At 36.5% G+C, this 11,368-nt stretch overlaps 1 protein-coding gene across 1 annotated transcript; it reads left to right on the plus strand.

The window, feature by feature from the left end:
• The first annotated feature begins 460 nt into the window (after positions 1-460).
• emx2 (empty spiracles homeobox 2) lies at positions 461-7,322 on the plus strand. The gene is made up of 3 exons (XM_083540528.1): positions 461-1,957; positions 3,485-3,669; positions 6,049-7,322. Exons 1-3 carry the CDS (start codon positions 1,510-1,512, stop codon positions 6,214-6,216), a joined length of 801 nt encoding a protein of 266 aa, XP_083396654.1. The 5' UTR covers positions 461-1,509; the 3' UTR covers positions 6,217-7,322.
• The last annotated feature ends 4,046 nt before the right edge of the window (positions 7,323-11,368 follow it).

An 11,368-nucleotide genomic window follows, 5' to 3' on the forward strand; every position in this document is an offset into this window, starting at 1 on the left:
TAAATATCACTCGCGTCTTAATTTAATGTACTCTTTAATGTATTACACCTACAGGTTACAATAAATCTTTCAATGATCAAATGTAAGTAATAATAATGCCCGTAAATACTGATGCATTTTTGGTTAAATGGTTTCTAATATATGTATATGTATAAATGTATAAATAAACAACAGCAGGAGAAAACTGAAGCACGTTTGTTTATTCATTCTTTCATTATCGCGGTTTTCTGATCATAATGGAGTCTGGTAGACTGGGAGCATAGAGAAACACCTCTTAGACGGAAATATTTACTCGATCGTTTTTTACAAGAAATACATTTAAATAAATATATGATGATTTGACTAATAATAATAGTATTAATAATAATCTTTATAATCATCATCATCATCATTATATTCATATTCATTATCACCATCGTCATCACACTACAGTTTAAAACATTGATTTTCGTAAACGGATTTTGCACAAGTTAATAAGTCGTAATGTTTATGATGTGAACTTTTTTGGTCAGTTAATGAGCGCTTATAGAGTATAATGGGCCTCTTAACAAACGGAGCTGAAAATCTCGCCTGTGTCTAATAAATGAGCCTCATCCCCCCATCCTCCTGACCAATAGAGAAAGAGAGAGAGAGAGAGAGAGAGAGAGAGAGAGAGAGAGAGAGAGAGAGAGAGAGAGAAAGACTCTAAACTCATCACGTCGGAAAAAATGAAAAGGCGGAGGGTCGCTGAGAGTCACAGACTCGCTGATCTGATGAATTCAGGACTTTCTGTATCAGAGGCTGCAGCTTGGTGTTTCTGTTCCCGCAGCGTTTATCTCTGACTGTAACGCTGTAACACTTTTCTAATAGCAAAAACTTTGTTGCCAAAACAAAACTACAACGCAAAACCTTTCAAGAAACATCAGGTGATTACAAGTAACAGGTAGATACCTCAGAGTCTCAGAATCATCAGAATCAGAATCGGGATTAGCTCGGGCATCACTGCGGTTCCGGTGAAGGTGTGGATGAGGGGTGAAAGGTGGGAAGTGAATCCGTTCCGTTTCTCTTGAATCCGCCTCCCTCTCTCCGTTATCCGCTCGGTGAGAGCTTTCAACGCGCTTTAGAGACACTTCTTCCGTCCTCGGACCCTTTAAGGAAAACAGGAGCGAGGACCAATCACTGAGCCATCACGGGGGCTCGGGAGAAGAGGAAGCTGTCTCCAGGAGCTCTGGTGCTAATTAGGCTGAACAGAATCTCCGCCAGAGATCGGCTCGGAACCGGATCGTGCGCGTCCATGGAGCGCGCGGAGAAGCAAACCGTGTCCGCCGTCTCCATGTGTGCATTTCTCACAGAGTTCTGAAAATCTTTTTTCGCTTCCCCCTTATCTGTACTTTATTTATTCTTGACTTGATTCTTTACTTTTTACTTTTTGTTGGAGTATTTTTCCTGTCTGATCAACGGACTTCACGTTATCTGTGAGCGGCGGAAATACATTTATATAGATATTTATTTTTCCGGTTTTGAAGCACCATGTTTCAGCCCACACCGAAGAGATGTTTCACTATAGAGTCTTTGGTAGCGAAGGATAATAATCCTCCACCTCCTATTCTACCGGTGTCCCGAACCGAGGAGCCCACGCGACCCACGGCGGCGACGGCGCTTAGCTACTCCGGTGCGAACCACGTGAGCCCGTTTCTAAATGGCTTCACCGCGGGCGCGAGAGGCGTCTACTCCAGCGCGGACCTTGTCTTCGCCGAGGCCATGTCGCACGCGCCCAGCTCGGCCGTGCCCGTTCACCCGGTCGTTCCCGCACCCGCTCATCACCCGCCGCCGCCTCCGCCGCACGCACTCGCCGCTCATCACGCACTCACTTCCCCGCACGGGCCGCACGCGCTCTTTGCCAGCCAGCAAAGGGACCCCGCAACTTTTTACCCATGGTTAATACACAGATACAGATACCTGGGGCACAGATTTCAAGGTAAGAATAAAAACGAACCCATTATTATTATTATTATTATTATTATTATTATTATTATTATTATTATTATTATTCTGAATAACAAAAACAACAGCAATAATTTTGTTGTTATCGTTTCTGTTAATATTGTTTCCTATTTTTTATTTATTTTGCAGATCGTAAAAAATTATAATTTACCATATAGCTTACGGTTTGACCATACGCCATTTATACAGATAAAGAAGTCGCAACACATCAAACGAATATGAAAACAAACACAACGAAAATATCGTTCGAATTAACTTTGTGTATATTGTACATTGGGTGTTTTTTTTCACGTGAACGTTTTGTATCACAATTTGTGATAAACAAACCTGTGAAATGAATAGTTTTTAAGCTGAATTCTAGATGTATTTCAGCAGTTATCTTTACAAATACTGGCTTAATTTATAGAAACAAAAACCATACACATAAAATGAAATTACTTTTTATATAGACTTAATCAAATGTAATAACATTTACGGCAATAACATTAAAACGGGTCTGTTATTAGAATAAAAAAAATATGTATACAATTAATAACTAATGAAATAAACTGAGAGGCCATCCATCCTGTTCTCTCATGTGTCTCATAAACAAAGGCTTTATGAAGGATGTCTATGGGAACTGGAATTTTTCAGTGTTAATGATGTTTCGAAACATAAACAAAGAGCATTGCATTAATCCGAATCAGGCTATGAATGGAATATTATTACGAACTAAATTATGAATTAATGTTCTTTTTTAATCTCTCGTGTGTGTGTGTGTGTGTGTGTGTGTGTGTGTGTGTGTGTGTGTGTGTGTGTGTGTGTGTGAGTAAACAGTATGTTTGTTACAAAATCTACTTCTACTATCTACTTCTACTAAATCTACTAAATCTATCATCTTAGTTAATTCGTATTAATCGATTGCTGTGTACTTTCTCGTATATATATATATATATATATTTTTTTTTAAATAAGGTTTGTCATTTTGTCTCAAACGATTTTGACATTTACACTAGCAATATGTCGTAATGACTAAATGACTGGGCTAATGAATCATTTTACTAGCAACTAGCAAGATGCGAATAACAACTCGAAAACCCTCTAGCTTTTTGTGATTATTCAAAATGTTAAATAATTTTTACAATTACGATCTTAGTGCTATTTTATTTGAATAGGTTTGGTTAGAGAAAAATCGAGGCCCTGTACTGATCATTTTGAGAGCTATGGGATGAAAAGGAGAAGGATAACTAAACATGGACATATCTATTAAATTATTTACATTTCACCTATATTTTCGTCAATTGCACAGTGCACGTGGTAACTCATTTCCTGTGAATTTGTTTATTTTGTATTAATTTATTCTCAGCCTGAATGTTTGGGATTAATGTAAATACAAGGGTCTTTATGACGGTCTGGTGGTAATGATGGTTTATTAAAAAAAAGAAAAGAAAAAAAAGTGCTATAGATTACAATAGTGATATATGTGAAGAAAACAATCATTTTCTTCCGTGCGTTATTTCAGGAAACGAAACGAGTCCGGAGAGTTTCCTTTTGCACAACGCGCTCGCCAGAAAACCCAAACGGATCCGCACGGCTTTCTCTCCGTCGCAGCTTCTCCGGCTTGAGCACGCGTTTGAAAAAAACCACTATGTGGTAGGAGCAGAGCGGAAGCAGCTCGCGCATAGCCTCAGCCTCACGGAAACTCAGGTAGGATCTTCTTCTGAGTTTTACTGCATGACCAAAAGGTTTGTGCTTGTTTGTATTTTATTTTCAGCATAGTAGCAGCGATTACACGCTAAACCCAGTTAGACGCGCATGACAACGTGCATTGCACTTAACTGAAGTAAAAAAAAACGTGTGAAATTCTGAAATGCATGCATTTTATATTATAACACGGTGCACGAGATATATGTATTTTAATTTGTTTGCATGAGAGTTTTATTTTTTTTATAAAAATGCACGAGGGAGCGATTTTTCTGCTTTTTGTTTGTTTTGCTTGAGGTTTATTTTTCACGTGTTCGTTTTGAGCTAACCTGTAACAACCTGGACCTGAAAAGCAGAATGAAAGTTTGATTAATTGTAATTTTACAAAAGTTTATACTGGCCTAAAGTAACACATTTCTCATGAAAACCAGCAAATCGTTAATTAAAAAAATATATAATGAATGCTGAAATGCATTATGACGTCAAATAAACAGTTAAAATGTAGTTATTAATTAATGTGCAAACGCTTTAGGAATGCAAACTCACAACTAATTAACGTCTCAAACATTGAGAAATTTGCCTGTGTTATTGTTTGAAGTGGCTCACGGTTGAATTCGTGTTGCCCCGTTAAAAAAAATGACTTCTTATGCTGAAAATGAAAGTGTGGTTAGGATCAGGTTGTACTGTCTAAGCTCGATCTAACTCCTCATATTAACTCCTTATGGAACATGCCTGGCACTTATCCGGTTAACCAGCTAAAAGGGGACACTTCAGAAAAAAAGGGCGCCATATTTAGAGTCGTATTTGTGTTTATATGGCTCGGTGGCTGTATTGTGCCCGGCGTGAGCACAGATCCCCTTTTCTAAACGAGGCCAAGAGGGAGAAATAGACTATAGGAGCCACTTCAATGCTTCAATTAGCGTCCTGAAAAAGCGCATTAAATGCACCTCGCTGGCCAAGCTCGCTTTGCGGCTGATATGAAGGATAAAAGATGACGAATTCAAGCTAAAGGGGGTAAACCAGTGAACAAGTGTGCAATTGAAAACTTTTTTCCCTTCCTTCTTATGCGCATTCAATATCCTGGCTGAGTAACCTACACAGCTCGAATACAGAAATCCCTCAGTGAATGACAGAGGCACACTCACTTTCACAAAGGTGTGAAAAATAAATGTGTCGCTTGGTAATGGATTTTTTTTTTTTTTGCACTGTAACAGTTAGTACACCAAACACCACTACAGTGATCATTTGTCTGGTCAATGTGCAAAATATAACTGCATGAAACAACATTAACTGTTAAATTATGTATTCTAGTGTTCTTTACACTGATGTATTCAACAACAAGAGAATAGAAATGACATTGACTTGATCCTATCGCGCAATTCTTTTCAATTCTATTATTGAGGGGAAAAAAAGGCTACTTGTCGCTACACTTAATGTATCTTTAGTATACATCGTTTACCTAAAAAACATTTTATGTAGGCGTAACTGAATTAATTATTCAAAGTATTTCGGTAAATCTTAGCAAAGGCAAATATGATACAATTATAGCAACAAAAAAAAAAAAGTGTAAACCTTCACGTTTATTAGTGACCCGTCATGCATTTTCATTTTTAGTTTTGTCCTGTTGTGCACAGGCTAATAGAATTGTACTATTTTTATGCATAAATAAAATTCTACAAATATGTATAATAGTGCTGTTGCTATCCGTAAAAGAGGTTTTATGTATTTTTTTCTGTATATTAATAAAAACAAATTGACATAATTCCTATAGGTGGAAAAGGTGCAAACTGTTATACCGTTTTCTACCGTGTGTCAATTATGTCTAGTATTTTTTCAAACGGTTTCCATGATAAGGAAACAACTAAACTAAAGGTACAAAGTGTGTATTCTCGCGGACACTATAAAGAATTGTACACTTACAGAAATATTTATTTACTGGATTTTGATCGGTATTGTTTACAAATATTCTATAAAATACAATAAAAATGCAGAATTTGAGCTAAGGTCAGAAACGCAAAAATAGAGAGGAAGTGATTTTTGTTATTTTTATCCCGAGCACCTTTAGGAGTGTAGCTCGACTGTGGTGTTGTGTCTCATCAGGAAAGAGATCGCTGAATCAAATGAAGACTCGCTATTTAGACGGCACCCTCGGATAAAGTGACTGTGTGCCTTTTTTCTCTTGTATAAGGCTATTCATCTTCCTCCAGACCAGTCACCGATACTGAAGCTGAGAGGCCAGCTTTCTTTTTTTTTTTTAGTGTGTTTGGTAAATGCAAAAACGGAATGGAGAATGGTTTATGATTTTCCCATGCATTTTATTGTGTGCTGTTTATTTATTTATTAACTTTTATTTATTTATTTACCCCTTCTGTTTCTTGACAGGTCAAAGTTTGGTTTCAGAACAGAAGAACGAAATTTAAGCGTCAGAAATTGGAGGAGGAAGGCTCGGACTCGCAGCAAAAAAAAAAAGGCACGCATCATGTGAACCGGTGGCGGCTTGCGACAAAACAGGCGAGTTCTGAGGAAATAGACGTCACGTCGGACGATTAAAACAAACAAACAAATAATGAATAATAATAATAATAATAAAAAAAAAGACTTGAGGTGTTTCTGAAGACTGGAAAGCACGGCGTGGATTGAAAAGTGTGACACGGATAAAGGACGCCGTAAAAGACAGAAAAAAAAAGAGAGCGCAAAGAAAGCAAACTTCTCTTCTTCGGATCCCAGCGGCTCGACGGTGAGAAAGAACCTGCCGCTGTCACCACGAGGAAACTGTCAATACTGTTTTCCACGTTGCCAAGGCAACATGATTGACAGGTAGTACATGACCACGCCCCCCGTCCCACCTCATCAAAAAAAAAAAAAAAAAAAAAAAAAAAAAAAAACTAACGCGCATAGGACATTTGCACTTCTGAGAATATTTTTATTCAAAGTACCAAAATATTATTTTTTTTTTTTTGCAAAACTTGAAATGCATGAAAAAGAACAACGTTTCGGGGGGCGTAGGTGGATTTAATTTAACCCTTCTTGCGAAGTAGCTTTATTCGGATTCTCTTTTTCAATCTGGGAAATTTGTCATGTGTGGTTTTTTTTTTTTTTGTTTTGTTTCTTTTCTTAAAAAAAGAACAGTGTGCAGTCTTTGAATTTATTACTATCGTGTCCAAGTGGTTGTGAAAACGATATGAAGTAGCAATGCTGCGTTAAAAGTGTTTTTTATTCAATTAAAAAACAGGGAAAATAAACACGATAAAAAAAAAATGATTCAAAATTTTAAAAAAGGTCAAATACATTCCTTGAATTTTCTAGCTTTACCATTGACGCCCTCGTTACCCACAAAAAAAAATTAGAATAAAAAAAAAAAACCAAAAAAAGAATAATGATAATGAAATTGATAATTGACGGCCGCCAAGCAGCAAAAACTTCAAAAGCACTGAGCGTATATATTCCATGTACAGAGATACATTAAAGATGCTAATGTTTCTGTTAGAAAATTCGCTTTTACCAGAATGTAAATAGTTTGTGTTTTTGTGTTAAGTTTGCTACAATTTTAACACAAAAATATACTTCCAAGAAGTATATACTTGTCAATATTTTGTCAATAAAGTTTTATCATGTTGCTCAGAATAAAAAACCCGAAAGCCTCGGCAAGTTTGTGGCAGTAGTTAAATATCACTGTTAAACGAGCAGCGTGGACGATCCACTTCAACATCACTTAAAAAACAAGAAAGTGTTCAACATTTTACAATGTAAATCTGATATCTGTTTGAAACGCAAACAAGAGAGTAAAGCTAATCCGATATCGGAAACACACAGTAACAAGTCATTTACAGTAACAGATGCAATAGACGCGTTCTATCTATCTATCTATCTATCTATCTATCTATCTATCTATCTATCTATCTATCTATCTATCTATCTATCTATCTATCTATCTATCTATATGTATGTGTGTGTGTGTGTGTGTGTGTGTGTGTGTGTGTGTGTGTGTGTTAGTTAGAGAGAGAGAGATATAGACATTTTATATATTTTAGACATATTTCAAACATATCATATTTTTTCTCCAGTAAAGTATGGTAACAAAACAAGTATGGATGCTGTTGCCATTTAGCTACATTACTGGTCGAAGTGTTTGTATGTGGTGTTTTTTCTTCCTTGCATCATTTTTCTTCTCTCGTCCTGATAGACAGCATTAATCACTTTTATTTCTACGGACAGAAAAAACAGCGTCTGGTCCGTTCAAACCACAAAGAGTCCTTACAAGCTTTTGTGAAAGTGCAAATCAGTTTAGTCAATTATCATACGAGTAATATGAAGGAGAAGGGAGGAGGGATGCGTTGCCCAGTGGTCCACTTTAATCTGTTAATCCGTGGATCCAAAGGGGGCCTGGTTGGACATAATTTAGTACAATCTGACTGCCCCGCACAAGGCGATAAGGCGAAAGCTGCAATGCGGCTAAAAAATAGGAGCTTTGTTTTTTTTTATTTTTATTATTAAATAGTGCCATTTTTGGACGCTGAATTTTTGTGTTTGTTTGCATGCACTCATGTCTAATAGTTTCTTGTTGGGACACATTAATGTCAAACTTACATAATATTTTACTGTTTTTGTTCATTTAGCTAAATATCGTTGCACATGTCTCTACTCTATAGAATTGTATATTTGATGGCCTGTGAACTATAACGGCAATGAAAAAATTCAGAGAAGCTTTGGATAAAACCCCAAACGACACCCCCCCCCCCAAACCACCACCGCTATACCGACTCCCTTAAAAGCTTTATTACAAACCCATCTTTGAAATAGAGGGATTAAGAGGCTGAAAGGGGGGTCCCACAATGGCTGCAAGAAAAGGTTTCATGCTAATGAGGTTAATGCCCTTTTGTATCTCTGGACTGCACAACTTCATTACTCCTATCTGGAGGAGCTCAGTCCACTCGAGCCCCCCCCTTCAAAAAAAAAAAAAAAAAGGGAAGAAGGATTTCATAGCCGTCCTGTTCAAACTAGATAATTATATCTTTTCAAGTTGGCAGTGAGATAAAGACAAAGTGCCTTGATCCGCTGCAAACAAATTTGGCGCACCATAGCGGCTTATTTTAATTTTCTTTTTTTTTGCACAGCCAATGCATCAAGTGTTTTACATTTAACGAAGGGTAATTAGTCGAAACTAAATACAAATGGGAAAGAAAAAAATAAGAGTATATGTAATATATTTAAATATATTGAACAAAAGTTGTATCGTTTTTTTTATTGCATTTTTGAAAGGAAAACTGAGGAAATGCGTATTTTATGAAGCACACGACCGATTTTTTAAATGTTAACATAAAACATAAGAATGACATAATGATTTATCAGTTCTGAATCAAGGATCCAATGACTTATGTTCAGCAGCAAATGTTTTATAGGCTATGTCACAACTTACAGTTGTGAATTATATCCTAAAATCATTCTTGTTTTTCCAATAATAGATCACGTTGCCTCGGCACTCGAATCACTTATTATTATTTTTTAGCTTGATTTTGGTTCAATTAGATCACGAGCTCGTCAAAGATTGTCCATTTATATATCAGTTGGGTTATAATAATCCCTACTTCTCCAGTGACTATTCTATTCTTCTAGACTGATCTATTCATCCACATCTTATAAACACTGAAAGGTGGATTATGAGCTTGACCTAAAGCTCTATGAATATCCTCCACGAATTTCTTTTAGCAACAAGCCTGCTGGGCCAGTGACCCTGTGACCCGCTTACCTAACCTCACAGTGCGTTAACACGTCAAAGAAGGAACATTAACTGCAATGCCACGCTTATGTGGCAAAAGAGCGATCAATCACGATCAGTTCCTGCCAGCCTTCTTTCACGCATTGCACAACGAGCTCTCACTTAGAAATAACACTGCAGAGAGAGAGAGAGAGAGAGAGAGAGAGAGAGAGAGAGGGGGAGAGGGAGAGAAAGCGAGAGAAAAGAGAAGTTAATGTAAATCCTGCGCCCTTCCTTGCGCGAGTGATGCTCCATAATTGGCCATCCTTTAAGAACAACCTCCTATCAAATAACCCCAGTGACCCAAAACCTCTAATCGGCAATTACTAGCTTTAATTACATCCGCTCATCCGGCTGAATGGCACTTTTACCAGGACGCAGGACTCAGTCAGTGCGCAGGATAAAGCCACGCATTGACTTACAGCACCTGTAAACATTGCATAATTGCAAATATGGAGATAAAAAAACACGCTGGCTTTAAAACCCGGCGCTCCAAAATGACAGAGTGGTATTGGAACAAATTGAGGATGTGTATCCCATAAATCAGACCTTTGTAGGAGATACATCGTGCTTTTGATTCCACTAAATTATTCGTATTTTGTGCAAACTCAGAAATAAATATTTAACTAAACTCGTTATTTACACGAGTTTTTAAGTAGGAGCACCACTATGTCGCATGTTTTTTCATACCAAGGAAAGTTTTTACAAGAAGTGGTTCATGTAATAATAAATTAATTTGATTCTATCTAGAGATTAGGAAGATCAAATCTTGTTTATATATTATATATAAATAATATATTTTTATTTCTGTAACAAACGCACATAAAAAGGCAGTTTTATTAATATTTACTGGATATTGTGCTGTTTAGGTAGTGTTTAATATTCTCCTCAATATGCAAGAAGACAGAGAGATGCACTGTAAATCATATCCTGATTCAAACCCTATTCTAATACAGAATGATATATTTAGATATGTATTCGGTCATATCTATTATTTGTCTGTTAAAAGGAAAAAAAAATCATGAAATTAATATTTTTTGTTTCTTATGTGCAGGGACATAACTAAACATGTATATATCTATATGCGGCCGGCAGATTATAAGCATAAATCAATCAGGTGTCTACGATGACAAATGAGCATTAATATAAAAATTAAACAACCTTGCATTAGCTATTATTAATGATCACCTGCTAGTAAACAAAGAGGCAAAAACGAGTTTATTACATTATTAATGCATAGATTTCCAGTTATGTTTTGTTCACCCAACGTGGATACATTTGATTACTTATGGCTCAGTGAACTCAAAAGTAGGATCCGTTTTTGTAATGAAGTTAAAGTTCGAAACCAAACTCAACATTATCCACAGTAAACTACACGCTGAATGTGCACTAATTAGGCTTTTAATTCCCCTTCTTTTTTACTCTTCACTGTTCACTTTAGAAAACAGTTTTCTTTAAAATTAGTGTTGAATTAATTAGTGTTTACTTGTTTACCCTGGAGCAGGCACGCTGTGTGTTTTCCTAGTCTCTCTTTTTTTTTAGCGATTTAACATATGTTTTAAGACTCTACCGGGCTTCCGTGAAAATAAGGATTCCGTCTCAGAGGGATTTTCCTGATTAAATAAACAATAATTAAATTAAAGTAGCAGAATAAAGCTGCCGCCTCAGAGGCACAATGCAGACCGACAACAAAACTTGCTTATTTCACCAGCTGCATGCTCTAAAAACCTTGAAATGTTAGGTTCATTAATAAACACAAAAGGCTAACGAACAATTAACACCCAACCATCCAACAAACATTAATATTATAGAGCAAGCAGATTTTTTTCTTCCAGTAGTACTCAACATTCATTTTAATACAAGCTTAGTTTTTTTTTTACAGAAGGTATTATTTTATAACTTCTGATCACATGATTTTTGCATTTCTGATCACATGAATTTTTTTTG

Source organism: Silurus aristotelis (genome assembly GCF_946808225.1).
Source record: "Silurus aristotelis genome assembly, chromosome: 4".
NCBI classification, from domain to species: domain Eukaryota; kingdom Metazoa; phylum Chordata; class Actinopteri; order Siluriformes; family Siluridae; genus Silurus; species Silurus aristotelis.

Excerpts from the sequence above, each read along its gene's own strand:
- emx2 (XM_083540528.1), top strand. The coding sequence starts at position 1,510 with ATGTTTCAGCCCACACCGAAGAGATGTTTCACTATAGAGTCTTTGGTA. Across the intron at positions 1,958-3,484 it reads CCTGGGGCACAGATTTCAAG|GAAACGAAACGAGTCCGGAG; the intron begins GTAAGAATAAAA and ends GCGTTATTTCAG. Across the intron at positions 3,670-6,048 it reads TCAGCCTCACGGAAACTCAG|GTCAAAGTTTGGTTTCAGAA; the intron begins GTAGGATCTTCT and ends GTTTCTTGACAG.